The sequence below is a fragment of the Microtus oregoni genome, unplaced genomic scaffold, assembly GCF_018167655.1.
Source record: "Microtus oregoni isolate MIOR12 unplaced genomic scaffold, Mior012 000006F_ref0000085, whole genome shotgun sequence".
NCBI classification, from domain to species: Eukaryota; Metazoa; Chordata; class Mammalia; order Rodentia; family Cricetidae; genus Microtus; species Microtus oregoni.
This window is the reverse complement of record NW_024543065.1, coordinates 463,735-478,521: the sequence shown is the minus strand read 5'-3', so window position 1 is coordinate 478,521 and position 14,787 is coordinate 463,735. Positions and strand designations below refer to the sequence as shown.

General features: G+C 40.4%; 1 protein-coding gene across 6 annotated transcripts in view; it reads right to left on the bottom strand.

The window, feature by feature from the left end:
* Positions 1-995: 995 nt before the first annotated feature.
* The window catches only part of Reps1 (RALBP1 associated Eps domain containing 1), a 74,036-nt gene continuing 60,244 nt past the window's right edge, over positions 996-14,787 (bottom strand). For 4 of the 6 annotated variants that reach the window (XM_041654640.1, XM_041654642.1, XM_041654644.1 and 1 more), the window contains 10 exons: positions 11,539-11,626; positions 10,462-10,563; positions 8,954-9,026; positions 7,652-7,770; positions 6,383-6,447; positions 5,477-5,662; positions 4,301-4,396; positions 3,831-3,979; positions 2,691-2,796; positions 996-1,256 (listed from right to left, as the gene is read on the bottom strand). In XM_041654640.1, coding sequence (XP_041510574.1) covers positions 1,188-1,256; positions 2,691-2,796; positions 3,831-3,979; positions 4,301-4,396; positions 5,477-5,662; positions 6,383-6,447; positions 7,652-7,770; positions 8,954-9,026; positions 10,462-10,563; positions 11,539-11,626 — 1,053 coding nt within the window. In that variant the 3' untranslated portion in view covers positions 996-1,187. The remainder of the gene's footprint in view (positions 1,257-2,690; positions 2,797-3,830; positions 3,980-4,300; positions 4,397-5,476; positions 5,663-6,382; positions 6,448-7,651; positions 7,771-8,953; positions 9,027-10,461; positions 10,564-11,538; positions 11,627-14,787) is intronic. The other 2 variants (XM_041654641.1, XM_041654645.1) reach the window with 1 other exon arrangement.

Below are 14,787 nucleotides of genomic sequence, written 5' to 3'. Positions count from 1 at the left end.
AAAAATGGAAAAAAACTTTTGCTACTTTCTGTTTCATAATGTATTATGGTAATTAAACCTATTGTACAGTATATGATTGTGAACTCAGGGTACTTAAATATATTTTACTGAAACTATAATTTCTAATTCTCAGAAGTTTAAAATTCTGGCTAAAATATATAGAATTTAAATATTGTATTTTCCTATTATTACACTAACCAGTTCTCATGTGAATACCCTCTGAAGTTTACAAACGTTACTTGAAACTGTTGTCTGTGAAGCTTTTGTGTGTGCCTGCACGCAATGTCAGAGGACAGTCCTGGGTGGTACTCTTCAGGTGCCTTCCATATTAGTTTTTAAAAGCCTGGGTCTCTCACCGGCCTGAGACTACAAGCGTCCAACCATGCCTGGCTTCAAAAATTCACAAACTGGGTTCTGTGAGTTAAGCTTCCTTGCAAGATAAGCACTCACTAGCTGAAGTGTAGGACCCTGGTCCTGTAAAAGTGCCAGCAGTGAGCACCTCAGTCCTGCAGAGAGCAGTAATGTTCTGAAATGGCTTTCTCACTCCTTATGTAATGCTTTCATCCTTTCCCTTCACCTCCAGGGAACAATGAAGAAAGACCTGTCTTCATAGTTCGTAAGCTTACACCACTCCTGTTGAATTACACCCTTACATAAACACACACAAATAGTAAGTCACGGGTGAAATTGGTCAAGAAAAACATGAACCCTGACCCTGAGTTGGCATGTGAGGAAGGAAAGCTTCTGAGAAACACACCAGGCTCCTGAATCAAACCCTGTATAAAATTCTGTATATAGGGAGATGTTGACAGGTTGATATCGTTTTCCCTTTGCAAAGTTTTCTGAGTTTGGGCTTGATAAGATGCCCATTTCTGCAAATGCAATCATGGTGTGGTTTGCCCACGGATGATGAGGGCCTGTATCACTGCTATGTATTGTTATGGCATAAGAAGGGAGAGGCACGCCAACAAACACAATGTATCCTCCAGAAAAAGTCCTCCTAACCCTTTTATTGTTGAAATTAAAAAATAAAAGATACTTAAATACAATGGTGAACATATAGGGCAAAACAGAATCATAAAATTTAATGTTCAATTAAGCAGTGAGCTGAATGTTTGGGTTTCCAAATAGGCTCTGAACCCAAAACTGCTTCCAAACAGGCATGTTCACAGTTAACGGCAATTGGCTTATAGGTGAGAGAACGGTCGAAGTTGTTCCAGTTGAACTTCCAGGGAAATTCTCTCCTCCAGAACATCCTGAAAAAGACGCAAAGTCCAAGTCATGTTGAAAGTAAAAAGAAATCCAATGTTATCTCTGCTTCGTGCTAACAACTGTATTTGTCAAGAGAAAGACACAGCGATTCCTTTTTTGAAACTAGTTCACCTTGGAAGGCAATTTGTACATTCATAATAGGAAAACACAAGCCTACCAATTCAAAGCCATTTCCGGTGACAGAACCAGGTAATAAAATGCTTTTAGGTTAATTGTTAGAAAAGCCAGTGATTGTAGCGAATGGGTATTATTACACAAATTCTGAATAAAGCCTTAACTGTATATAAATTTGTTAACATGAATTCTTTCCTCTGATGATGGTATTTGATTCCACAAAGATTTTGTTTTTCATTCAGAATCTTAAAACTTATTAATAGTGTATGTGTGAGCTCGTATGCCGCAGCGTGTGCTCAGGCTGGAGAACAGCTTCTGCGGACACAGGTAAGCAGGCTGGCAGCTTTCACTTATTAATAGTGTACGTGTGAGCTCGTATGCCGCAGCGTGTGCTCAGGCTGGAGAACAGCTTCTGCGGACACAGGCAAGCAGGCTGGCAGCTTTCACTTATTAATAGTGTACGTGTGAGCTCGTATGCCGCAGCGTGTGCTCAGGCTGGAGAACAGCTTCTGCGGACACAGGTAAGCAGGCTGGCAGCTTTCACTTATTAATAGTGTACGTGTGAGCTCGTATGCCGCAGCGTGTGCTCAGGCTGGAGAACAGCTTCTGCGGACACAGGTAAGCAGGCTGGCAGCTTTCACTTGCTGAGCCACCTCACTGGCCCATAAAATAGTACTTTAAGATTCATCTTTTTTTATATATAACTTTTTATGATTTATTTAACTTTATTTTATGTGAATTAGTATGAAGGTGTCAGATCCCCTGGAACTGGATTTTCAGACAGTTGTAAGCTGCCATGTGGTTGCTGGGAATTTCAGGTCCTCTGGAAGAACAGAGTTCTTAACTGCTGAGCCATCATCTCTCCAGCCCCTTCTTTTTTTCACACACAAGATGGTTTAAAGTTTCCCACTCTGTCTTCATTAGACTGGTTTAAATTCCTATTACTGAATCTGAGTTGTCTCTGATCAAAGAATAAACTGGTAATAGAGCAGTTGTCTATACATTACATGGAACATAGAGCTATGTATGTACTCTCGGAGGTATTGAAGTCCACTTTTCTTCTTGAAGTTTCTTCATGGAAGTTACCAATATACTAGGACTAGTGATGTCTTACATATGCAGGAAAAGACAATGTGCACCAGAACTGTGTTAAGAAATTCCTTTTAGTATTAAAAATCAACAGTTTACACACTTCTCTTCTGGGAAAGTTTCACAGACTGACATCTTGTTATTGGATCAGTTCCAATTCCCCAAAACTGCAATGTGTTACATTCACCAAAGCTAAGATTCAGACATGACATTACCTTTAATTGCTGCTGCAATTCACTATTCAATCTGGCCAGAACAGTGTTGGTTTCCTTATTGCGTCTAATCGATGCTTGGATAGCCTTTTTATCTTTCCCCACAGATCTGAGAAGACACAGGGACAAAAACACTCTTCATTTCTTTCCTGTCTTTAATCCTTTACTCCTACTTGCTATGGGATAATGCTCTTGTACACTGTAAAATTTGTCACTTTATTAGTTTAATAAAACATTGATTGGCCAGTAGTCAGGTAGAAGTTTAGGCATGGTGATCAGACTAGGAAATTTCTGAGAAGATGAAAGGCAGAGATGCAGTTGTCAGCTAGACACAGAGGAAGCAAGATGAGAATGCCTTACTGATAAAAGATGTATGTTATAAGAATTATGGGTTAATAATAAGCCTGAGCAATATGTCAAACAGTTTATAATTAATATAAGCCTCTGTATGTTTATTTGGGACTGAATGGCTATGGAGCCTGGTGGGACAGAAACTTCTGTTTACAGCCACTGACTTCCAAGCAGAGAAGGATCTTCACTTGCTGTTCCAATGATAATGAGAACATGTAAGCTACAGAAGCCCAAGACCATAGCTATCACTTTAGTTATTATAGTTATTCTGTTGAATTCATGGAGTGAAACAGCCTGGACCAAGTACTTATAGACTCTTTCTATAAACAGCCAGGCAATGAACGTTTCTGTCTTTGTGGGCCATACTGTTGCTGCTGTGCGTCTTTGTTTCTTTCTCTTTTCTTAGAAACATAAAAGCTGGCCAGAAAGATGGCCCAGGTGGGAAGGGCACATGCCACATAGGCATGACGATTCTGGTCTGTTCCATGGAACCAGCATAGAAGAAGATCCAACTCCCAGGAGTTGTCCTCTGACCTTTTCATGCATGGCACATGTGGGCAGGTCAGAGAACAACTGGTAGAAGTTGGTTCTCTCCTTCCACCATGTACGTCCTGGTTTTGAACTCAGGTTGCCAGGTGCAAAGCACTTTTACCCATAGCCATTCCACTGGCCCCAGAAAGTGCTGTGAGAGTTTCTGCATAACCAAAGAACAGATCTGTTTCTTTCTGTCTGGTGTTTTTCACTGTGCTTAGTTGTTGGTAATTAAATATACTGAGGAATAGCTTGGATTACCTGGGAATCGAAGGCTGTGAGGCAAGGACAGCAGCTAAGACACCTGTCTTCTGTGTGTGCTCATCCACATCTGGCCGTAACTCATCTTCTGACTTTAATCTTCTCCGAACAGGCTTAGGTGGTGGAGCCAGAGGTGTTGTGCCTTTGCTCTAAAATACAAGAGAAATGAGCATTCTTAGTGACATTCAGACTTAATTAGCATTTTGCTAACACCAATTGCCTTTTTAAAGCCACTTGCTGTTAAAAAAGGAGGTTACTTGTCTCATTTTAATGTAATTTATGTATCTGTGGCAACAGTTAAGGGGAAACAGGAACGGGTGCTTATCGCCATGCAGTTGAGGCTGGAGCTCGTGATCCTCTTGCCTCTTGCGCAGCAACCACACCAGGCTCAGCTCACTTTATTCCCACAGGCATCTTGGTAGTCCCCTCATGCACACAAAACCATCCACATTAAGAAAGACTTTTCATACCACATTGGCAGGAACACTAGCAGCTGTCTTTTCTTCGATTTTACCGTCTGTTTGGGCAACCCGAAGAGAGCCTGCGGGGTCAGAAGCTTTTTCAGCCTAGAGATGGATATAGTATCTCATTACTACATAATTACACATAGCAAAGCACAGAATGTTTAACAAAGTAAGATGTTGGGAGCTGTTCATACTGAAAATCTGAGGTAGGATGAACCACACCGAGAAAACACTGACAGATGACTTTCCCTAGCACTGAAGCTGGAAATCAAGACCTGAGAGCAGAGACGTCATGAAACTGACAATGTTTGCTGCTGAGAGGCGAGTCTCTTGGGACTGGTGTGTGTGTGTGTGTGTGTGTGTGTGTGTGTGTGTGTGAGAGAGAGAGAGAGAGAGAGAGAGAGAGAGAGAGAGAGAGATCCATCCAAGCAAATGAACAACAGTCTCCTGGGCACATCTACCTCTGCCCCCATGTCCACCACCACCTTCTGCAGCACAGTCCATTTCCCTAATGAGCCAGCTGAGCTAAAGGGGTTGCCAATAAGAGCTTCCCTGTGTTTTAGACCCATGAAATCTTCAGATTATGCCAGTCAAATTAACATGGGTTGTTCCATCTGTTAGAGGTGCAACAGTTGGAGCAATCAGAATGGAGATGTCAGTACTACTTTTCTCCTTCCATTTCAATGATTTAAATCTGAGATTCATACAAACAATGCCACAGATTCCTGACCACTAAAACTACAGTCTCCTAGAACAGTATATAAAGGCTAAGTTTGGCACAGTGGTGTTTTTGAGAGTGCTTGTGTGTGTGTGTGTTTGCTGAAGTGTGTAGCTTGGTAAACAGCTTCTTATTCTATGGAACTCTTTATCAATTCATACAACCAGATGCTTAGCATTACGTTCCCAGAGCGGTATTAACCAGGACCAGGGGTAAGTGTATGTCACACCATACCTAACCCTGGCCATGACCCCTCAATCTTACTAAAAATCATATTGCAAGTATCAGATCTTAAAGGCCAATAAAGTAGCTGAGAAGCATAGATTTAGGGAATACATAGCCTCTAAGAGTCAGCAGCAGGTGTTTTACTCAAGCCTCTGCTAATTTAATCTGCTTTTTCAAGAGTCCTCTTTATAGCATAAGGGAAGAGACCGTCACAAAGGAGCTGAACTCCAGAAACTCACTGGCAAGACCTCAGGATGTTTCTCGGCTTCATTGTCTTGTTCTTCAGTTACATTTGATGCAGCAAATACTTCAAATTGGCTGAAATCTGCAAAATTTGGTTGTTCTGGTATCTGCTGAGGTGAGGTACTAGTGTGAGTTATTAGACCATCGGCATCCACTGGGCGATGCACTGAGGGACCAGGTGCCTGTACAATGGGTTAGAACACAGAAGCATGCATTTCATTAGCGTCCCCAGTGTCACAGTGTGGTGATCTTCATATTGTAACACTTTTAGTGAATGTCCTGGATACAGATGCACAGTCTGTCAGCCTGTACTGAACTTGACTTTCTCTCAATAAGATGTCGACATCTTTAACCATATATGTATATGCGTGCAGTATGTGTACGTGTGTGTGTGTGTGTGTGTACACGTGTATGTATATATAACATATCTCCATGCCTCTGCGGATGCCATTCCTTTTCTTTGGAATGTGCTTACTCTTTATCTTCTGGGTCCGCCTTCCTTCATTTCACTTGGACCTCTCAATGCGCTTTTTAACTTTACGAGCCACCAAGGCTGTCCCCTAGCTAGTCTATAAAAATGTCTACAGCAGCACTCCAGTTCTGACCTAGAAGGGATGCAAATGTTCAGGAAGATACAGTGGATTCTGTCTACGAGTCAGTGCTGGACCCAGGACATCACTTATTTCCATCTCCTAACCCACTGGTTTTCTGCTAGAGACAGCTTTATTTATTTCTTAGTAACCCAAATTATTATTGGAATCCTTAGCTTCCAAGAATACTTAATGTCACTGACTTAAGTGCCGACCTTACAGATAATTATAAATAGAATGGATTGTCTAAGACAGAAACTGATCCCGAGGATGGCAGTAACTGCCATTTTTAACAGAACATATGAGAAGTACCTGTGAGGGCTGAGGTCTTGGAGGCACTGCAGGAGGGTGGGCAACAACTCCAGTCTGTTGCTGTCCTGTGAGAATATACCAATCTCTTTAGTGACTAGGGAATTACGTTACTGTAGAAGAAACAGGTGAATGTGCCCACATGACAAAACATTTCTAAGAGCACTTGGTAACTTTCCAAGGGGCTGAGGCTATAGCACGGCAGTAGCGTAGATGTCTAGCTTGCTTGAAGCTCTGGTTTGACCAGATGACATGGTGTCTCATACCTGTAATTCTAGAACTTGGAAAGTAGAGGTAAGGCGATGAGAAGCTAGCTCAAAAAGTCAACTTTGGCTACACAATGAGTACGAGGCCAGCTAGCCTCATGAGACCATTTTAAAACAAATTCCAAAACAAAAGCCTTACACGTGACCTAATTAATGGTCCAACTTCATGGCCTCTCTTCCAACTTCATTTCTTGTCACCTCCACTACATGAGGGCTGTTGACAAGCTCCTGCATATTTCTTTAACAGTAACCTGTTCTTGGCTTTCTCCTCTGGGCTTCTGATTGCTCTTTAGCTTCCAGATGAAAGTCTCTAAAACGTCCCTTTAACTTAAAACTACCATCTCCGTGTAAACAGTTCTCAGTACTTCCATTTTCTTGGCTCAAAGGTCCAATAGTCTGTTGATTATTTACATTTTCCCTCACTCCCACAGCCTTTAATCACACCAATTAAAACACCATCTCTGCCCTTGCTTCTCTATTTCAGTTTATGTAGTTGTGATACCTCCAGTTGTAAAAATATTAAAATCCCGGAGTCATGGTTCCTCTCTGCTGTCCCCTACAACACACCCTTAACACAGATGCAAAAACATCTTTTCAAATTTCCTGTGGGATTTCTCAAGTTCTACCATTATTATTTGTACTCCAAAACACCTTAGTGGCTAGTAAAACAACATTCTCCCCACTTTATAAAAAAGTATTTTTCATTTGATGTTTTTATTTTATTATTTTTTTGGGGGGACACATGTTCTCTGTGTAGCCCTGGCTGACCTGGAATTAGGTCTATAGACCAGGCTGGCCTTAAACTCAGAGAGCCACCAGCCTCTGCCTCCATGCATACCTGCAGGCCAGAAGAGGGCACCAGATCTCATTACAGAATGCAGTGAACCACCATGTGGTTGCTGGGAATTGAACTCAGGATCTCTGGAAGAGCAGTCAGTGCTCTTAACCTCTGAGCCATCTCTCCAGCCCAATTAATGCATATTATGATCCCCTAGCCCCTCCCTACCTGTGGTAACTGCAAAGGTCCGATTCATATCTAGGGATGATGATCTAGAATGAGAGGGCTGTGGCCTTGGAGGGGGAGGTGGTGGTGCAGTGTTATCAGGTGATGCTCCTGAATGAGACCTGTAAAAGTTACCCATCATAACTGGTTATGTCAATGCTGGAGCTTGATCCTTTTTAAGCATTCAAACTTGGATGAACAGCCACAGACCTTATTAGAATGACACTTTTCCAAGCAGCACCTATGAAGGTATTAGAGCTAATAAGAGCAGCACTATTTATGCTGTGTCAGAAACAAATGATTACTTAATGTGCTGAACAACTTTTTTATAAAGTCATAAACAAACTTGCTAAAAATTAGAAGCTACATCAACTTGTTTTCATCAAGAAGACCATGAATCTCTTGTGATTTCTTGCATTCAACTAAAGGCAACACTGGCCTGAAAACCTATTTTCAAAACAGAGAACCTCCACATGGTTACTCTTCAACAGCTCGAATGTGGAACGTAGTCTGGCCACACTGTGAGGTGCTTGAGCGGTGCACCAGAGGTACCCCACTTTAGAGGTGACTAAAGTGAAGTTCAACTAGCCCTAGAGATTCTGTTCTTTGGGATCAAAGTCTGAAAGGGCTCTGACAAACAGATGCTCACATACAGGAATAAAAAGAACAAACTCCAAAATAGCTGAAAACTCTAAGAAACATGTGAGAACTCCTTACATCAAAGAAAGGAAATGGTCTTCTGACTTTCTAAGTTCCTTGGAAATTTGGGAGGGGGGATGCTCATCTCTCTCTCCAACAAGCATGCAGCAGAGGGATAGTCAACATATACAAAGTGTGAGAAGTAAAAGTTCCATCTATCCTCTATGTCTGAGCAGATAAACCTCCACCATCATCCTTTGCTTAGTCCATGTATTACTGTGCAGCATGTAAGGCTGCAGAGTGAGTAGGTAGCTCCCATTTGGACATGCCCTGGGTGTTTAAAACAATATTCTGGGGTACTTATTACATGGTTATCACTTAGACTCTCACTGTTCTATAGCTGACACAAAGGGTTGCATTAACGTCTACTGCTAAGAAATTATCAGCCCTTTTTAGACCATTCATAAAACACATAAAAACAAAACAATACTAATAATAAGGGTTCCCTTTAATTTTTAACAAGTAGAACCAAAATATTTGTCTTTTACATAAACAAATAGGTATTAAACAGATTTCAGAGAGCACATACTTTGTGCTTAGCCCTAAGTAACTTTAAATATTAAAGTGCATGAGGAGATCGCCACACAGTGTGATACAAACACTGACCTTTGACGAGTTACACTGCTTCCAATCTGCTCCGGGTCAGAAGGGAAAGAGTCTGAACTACTGTACCCATCTGCTGAGAAATAGATACACCCTAGTTAATAATGTTCATTTCTTTGCCTTTTACTCTCTCTACCACAAACCTAAGTAATAGACTGTTTCACTGCTTCAAATCATAGATATTCAAAGGCTGCTAAATAGGCTAACAGTTCATTCCAGTGTTACCAACTTTAAAAATCAAATACATCATGCATAGGAATACAGTAGATAGAAAAAGTTACAATCTAGATAAAATATCTAATGAGATAGAAATATTCAAAATAAATCATAAAAATCACACACACACACACATATTACAATTGCTTCTCATACAAAATCCTAACTATAAGATCGAATATCCCTTATATGAAGAGCTTTGGGCCCCGAATGCTTCTGGTTTCCACTTTCTTTTTCCAAATGTAAAGCATTTGTGTAGACATGAGATACTCAGAGAACAGAGCCAAGGCTAAGCACAAGCCCATTCATGCCCCCATCACGTGCACAGCTAGATTCATAGTATGCCTTTCGTTTTCTTACAATCTGCCAAGAGTTCAGGTGATGCCATTTTGCTACTGACATACAGGTAAGCAAAGCCCTTCTATAGAGATTATAAAGTATAGTCCCAAATCTGGCCACTTCTCACTACCTGTACCACTCCCGTTCTAGCCCAAGTCACCATCGTTAACTATCTCCTATTTCAGCACTTGCCTACTTTTGGTCTGGAGCTAGAGCAGGCAGGGTGAGTCTTTCAAAAAGGAAGGGCAGGTCTCCTGTCACTCCTCCCTGGGAAACTTTCCAGTGACTCCTCACACCATTAGAAAGAGTGCAAATGTTACAATTTCTTACACTCCTCTCCCTTGCTGCCTCTGCTTAGCACACTGGCTACTGCAGGGCACTGCCTGCTGCTCTACAGACCCGGCTTCCTGCCTGAGGGCTGCACACTGGCAGCTGCCTGCATTCCAGTCATCATTCCCACAATCACAGAGCTGTCAATCCGCTCCTTCAAATTTTAAGTCAAACCTTATCTTCTAATAAAGCATTCTTTGTTCTCATTTAAACAACGTTCTCATACCCTTTCCAGCTTTTAAGTTCTACCCATACAATCAGCTTTCTTTTCATGTCAGAGTCAGCCCATCCCAGCACAATCTCCCTTATAAACTCAATACGGATGAAGACTTGCTCTGTTCTGTTTACTGTTAAATCCCCACTCCCTAGATTGGAAGCTATTACCATGGCTGCATGAAGGAATGCATAACCAATGTTTTGTGAGAAACAAGGAAAGGAGCACCTGGGAAAGAGCTAACAAGACACACAGAGAATGAAGGCAAACACAGGGGTAGCAGGTTTTGAAGAGCTTCTGTCCCCTGTTTTATGGAGTGAACATAGTGCTAATGGATAAATACTTCAACTCCCCAGACTCTAAATTTATTTACTGAACTCAAATGTGAGATATGATGCTATCTTTCACTTACCTACAGTATTTCCAGAAGGAAACTTTACTGATGAATTGATTTTACTTTCTTCCGAAAGGTCAGATGTTTTCACAAGTAATGGACTTGTGGGATTAGTGTGATCTAGCAGAGAATTAAGAGGCAACAATACAAGAGACAGACATTTGCATTGATAAAATTCATAAGAGATCACATTAAAATATAAGACTTCATTTAGATATTGCAAAAAGTGTCATAAGACAACATAATCATTTTAATAAAACCGATATAAATCTGTTTATGGAAAACTTTGCATTTTTACTTGGTTAACTGTATCCTTATATCACAGGTAGCAAACCACCCCAAATCTGGGCTATAAATGGTATCAATGCTGACTTATACAGACAATCTATTTTCCAAGAAACCTTTACTAAGCCAGGCATGGTGTTGCACATGGCCCTGATGTACTTGGGAGGCTGAGGCAGGAAGGTCAAGGGCTTGAGGTCAGCCTGAGTTACACAGTGAGAACCACGTGGTGGTTCACTACCATCTCTAACCCCAGGTCCAGGACATCCAATGGCCTCTTCTGACCTCTTCAGGTACCAGGCACACAAGTTGCATACACACACATGGAAAATACTCATACATATAAAATACATCTAAACAATAACCACAGAAAAACCCCAGAATATCAGAAGTGTCTCATCTTCAAATGACCTTATTTATTCTGTAAAATTACCCCTTAAAAACCCCCATTTTAAAGCTTTATATGGTTAAAAAAATTTCTTTTTAAAAGTGACATTTATTTACAGGTGCAGCTCTGGGGGCATCTACAATTGAAGAAAAGTACTAAGTTAAAAGAAAAAGCAACCACTAGTGTGGTGGAGTGCGTCTTTACTCCCAGCACTCTAGAGGCAGAGGCAAAGGCAGATGGCCCTCTGTGAGTTCAGGGACAGCCTGGCCTACAGATAGAGTTCCAGGAAACCCAAGGCTATGTATGAAGTGAGACCCTGCCTCAAAAAAACAAACAAAACAAGATCTTTTATGAAAGAAATTCAACCCTTTGAAGACTAATTCCTTCTAGTGTTCTAGCAGCAAGCTGAGCCGTGCCTTCCTTACCACTGCTCGTTCTTTTCAGTTCCATCTCCTGCATGTGGATTTTGCTCGGAGTCATGCGAATGGGAACTGGATGGACAATAGCAGTGTCCTAGAGACAAGTGAAGCAAATACAGAATCAGCATTAGGAGTCACAGGGCCCTGAAGACTGACAGCACAGAAAGCTCCTGCACAGCGTTTCTCATTCACAGTAATGCAAACAGGACAGCTTTAAAAATTAAAAGCTCAATTTAAAAACTCAAGTTTACATACTCACTAATTTGATTTCATAATGTAATTTTAAATTGAATGATTAAAGATTTCATGAAAATTGCTTATTAAAAACAGAGTTCAAAACAATATATAAAAACAAACTGCAAAGGTTTGATGGGATTAGATAAACGTTAACCTTTGAGGTAAATTAAAATATTTCATGACAACTCAAAAGCTAAGTGACAGACTGAAAATTGTTTTTGCTAAACTGCTTAAGAAAATTTTGCTTTTTTTAATCTACAAAACAAGAATAGCTAGAAGTCTGTCCTACTGCAATTGTAGGTACATTAAATGAATGTCTCCTATCCATAAAGGAATATACTACTTTAAAGGAACAATGAGGACCCTGCCCCCACTAACATGTCAGGATTTTACGATTGCAATACATCAAATATGTCTAAGCTTATGGAGAGGCGACTTCAAAGGAGTAAAGTAATTGACAGCAGTGACTTCTGAAAGGAAGGAAAAGAGCAAAGGCCAAGAAAAGACCTCAGAACCAGAAGGAAGGCAGAGAGGAGCCCTAGGAAGGAGGCCAGCTGTGTAGTGGGACCCTCTGGGGAAAGCTAGGGCACAAGGGTGGGGCGCCTCCTGTGTTCATCATGCTGTCCTTATAGGTGCGGTAAGCGGGTGAGTGCAGGAAGGGGGCACTGGCCTTCAGCTTACGCTGGACACTGTTATGGTGATAAAACCGAGTGAACAGAAAACCCTTAAGGGACAATGACACATCAGCATGCGCCTTTTATTTTACAGGCTGTGGGCTTACTCTTGTTTGTCTAAACTTAAACAGTTTACAAGAAATTTGTCGCAGCTATTACAAGGACAAAATCATCTAGAGTAATTTCCTGTTCCTATTATAGTGAGAATCTAACCAGGATTCATGTAAATAACCAATAAACCCAAACCACTATCTTTCCCTGTACCTCTAAAACTAGAGTTAAAAGATTAATATCATATACAGGTGAATGTTCTGATTTCTCTTGCATTCTCAAAAAACATTGAAAATAATACATTTAAGTCACTGCCGTGTTTATGATTATAAAAATGTGGCTTTATCAATAACATCTTAAAGAGTTTTTTATATTGCCAGAATTTTCGTTTTTGCTAACCTGGTAGGTGTTGGTGGCTTCTCACTGAAGTTGGTTGTATTTTCTGATGATTTGAGATGTTTGTACTTCTTTATAGTTTCTGTGTGTATGTATCTTTTATGTTGATTTGTGTCTAAATGATAGTTTTAAAAACTATACTTTATAGCATGTTTCCCAGTACATGATTAATATACTTAGTATTCTTTGTATTTTGTTTTTAGTATAATTAAACCATTAAAATAGTTTGTGTCTGTGATACTTTTAAATGTGCACAGACTGTTGTCTTGGACACAAAATTTTCAATACACTCACTGAATGGATTTTTAATTGTATGATTGTAATTCTTGATATTTTAATTGCTAAAGTTAGGTTAATTTATTCCCCTCTAAAGTGATTTTTTCCATTTTAACTATATTTTTATAATTTTGTTTCATTTTTAAAGATTTATTTTTATTTTTAATTGTTTATGTGGTGGTTTGAAGGAGAATGGCCCCACAGGCTCATATGTTTGAACACTTAGTGCTGTGCCTTTGTTCCATCGTGGACTGTAACCCCTAGAACTGTAAGCCCAATTAAAATCTTTTTTACTAGTTACCTTGCTCATGGTGCTTTGCCACAGAAATAAAAAAGAAACTTAAGACTCATACATCTGTGTGGGGATGTGTATTAGTGCTCACTGAGGCCAGAGGCATCAGATCCTTCAGAGTGGCTTAACTTGGATGCTGGGAACCAAATTCCGACCTTCACAAGAGCAGAATGAGCTCTTAACTACTAAGCCTTTTATCTAGCATCTTCATATATTCTTAAGCTATGAGATAAAACATTAAATTTGCTGTATCTTTCAAATGAATATAATTTCATTGCCTTTTTAAGAAACAAAACAAAACAAAAAATAAATCAGTCTCCTCATGTAGTTCTGACTGGCCTTTAACTCCCAAGTGCTAGGATTAAAGATGTGAACTATCAGCTAATTTTATTACGTATTTTTATTTAAACACAAAGTACGTAATAAAAAAAAACTTGGTCTTAATTTTCCAAAAGGCATGCTAAGTCTGTACCAACCAATCAGATTTCAATAGCATGTTGTCCTTGCACAATTACTGGCTACTGATGGTTTAATCCAGTGGCTTCTGTAGCCCAAAGAAGATCACAAAATACAGATGAACCTGACGTGGATGACTAGGCCTAACCTCAGATAATGCACTCACTTTAATATGCCAATGAAGAAGCATGACTGTCTATAAAAGGTCATACTTTCTCTCTGCTCTCATCTATTGTCTCCAAATCAAAAACCGTAAACCCCACAAAACCCATCACACCACTATTAGAAAACCAGCAGCAGGCACTTTCTTTTACCTGTTCAAATCATCCAAAAGCCACTTCCAATTGCACGTTTATATTATGTAGCTGAGAGCCTAACTAATACAATTCAGAACATTTTATACTGTCACAATTAAGCTCATCTCTCCATATTTTCTACATGCCTGCCATCCTAAATACGACCTCCTACCTAATCCAGTCCTGCCTACTTTCCATTCTAGTGCTAAGAGGTGTCATCGGCTGTTTGACCCATGACTTCTTCACACTGTTAGCGAAGTCTTCTTCCCCAGTTGCCCTTCCTTACCTATCTCATTCTGACACTCGGTGCTAGCTCCTAGTTGACAACCAAGTGAGGCTGATCTTAGTGTGGCCTACTGAGATGTCTCCATCTGGATTCAACTACATTCTTTAACCTCTAGCCTCCCCCAACACATATGTGTGCCATATGCTATCACCACACAAAACTTATCTTGCTCACGATATGCTCTGCTCCGAAGGCTGCTGTCTACTTCTGCCAACTCCCACTCTCAATCAGGACACACAGGGAAGCAATTCCATGACCTCCAGCACGCAGCCTGCACACTTTTCTTTTTCC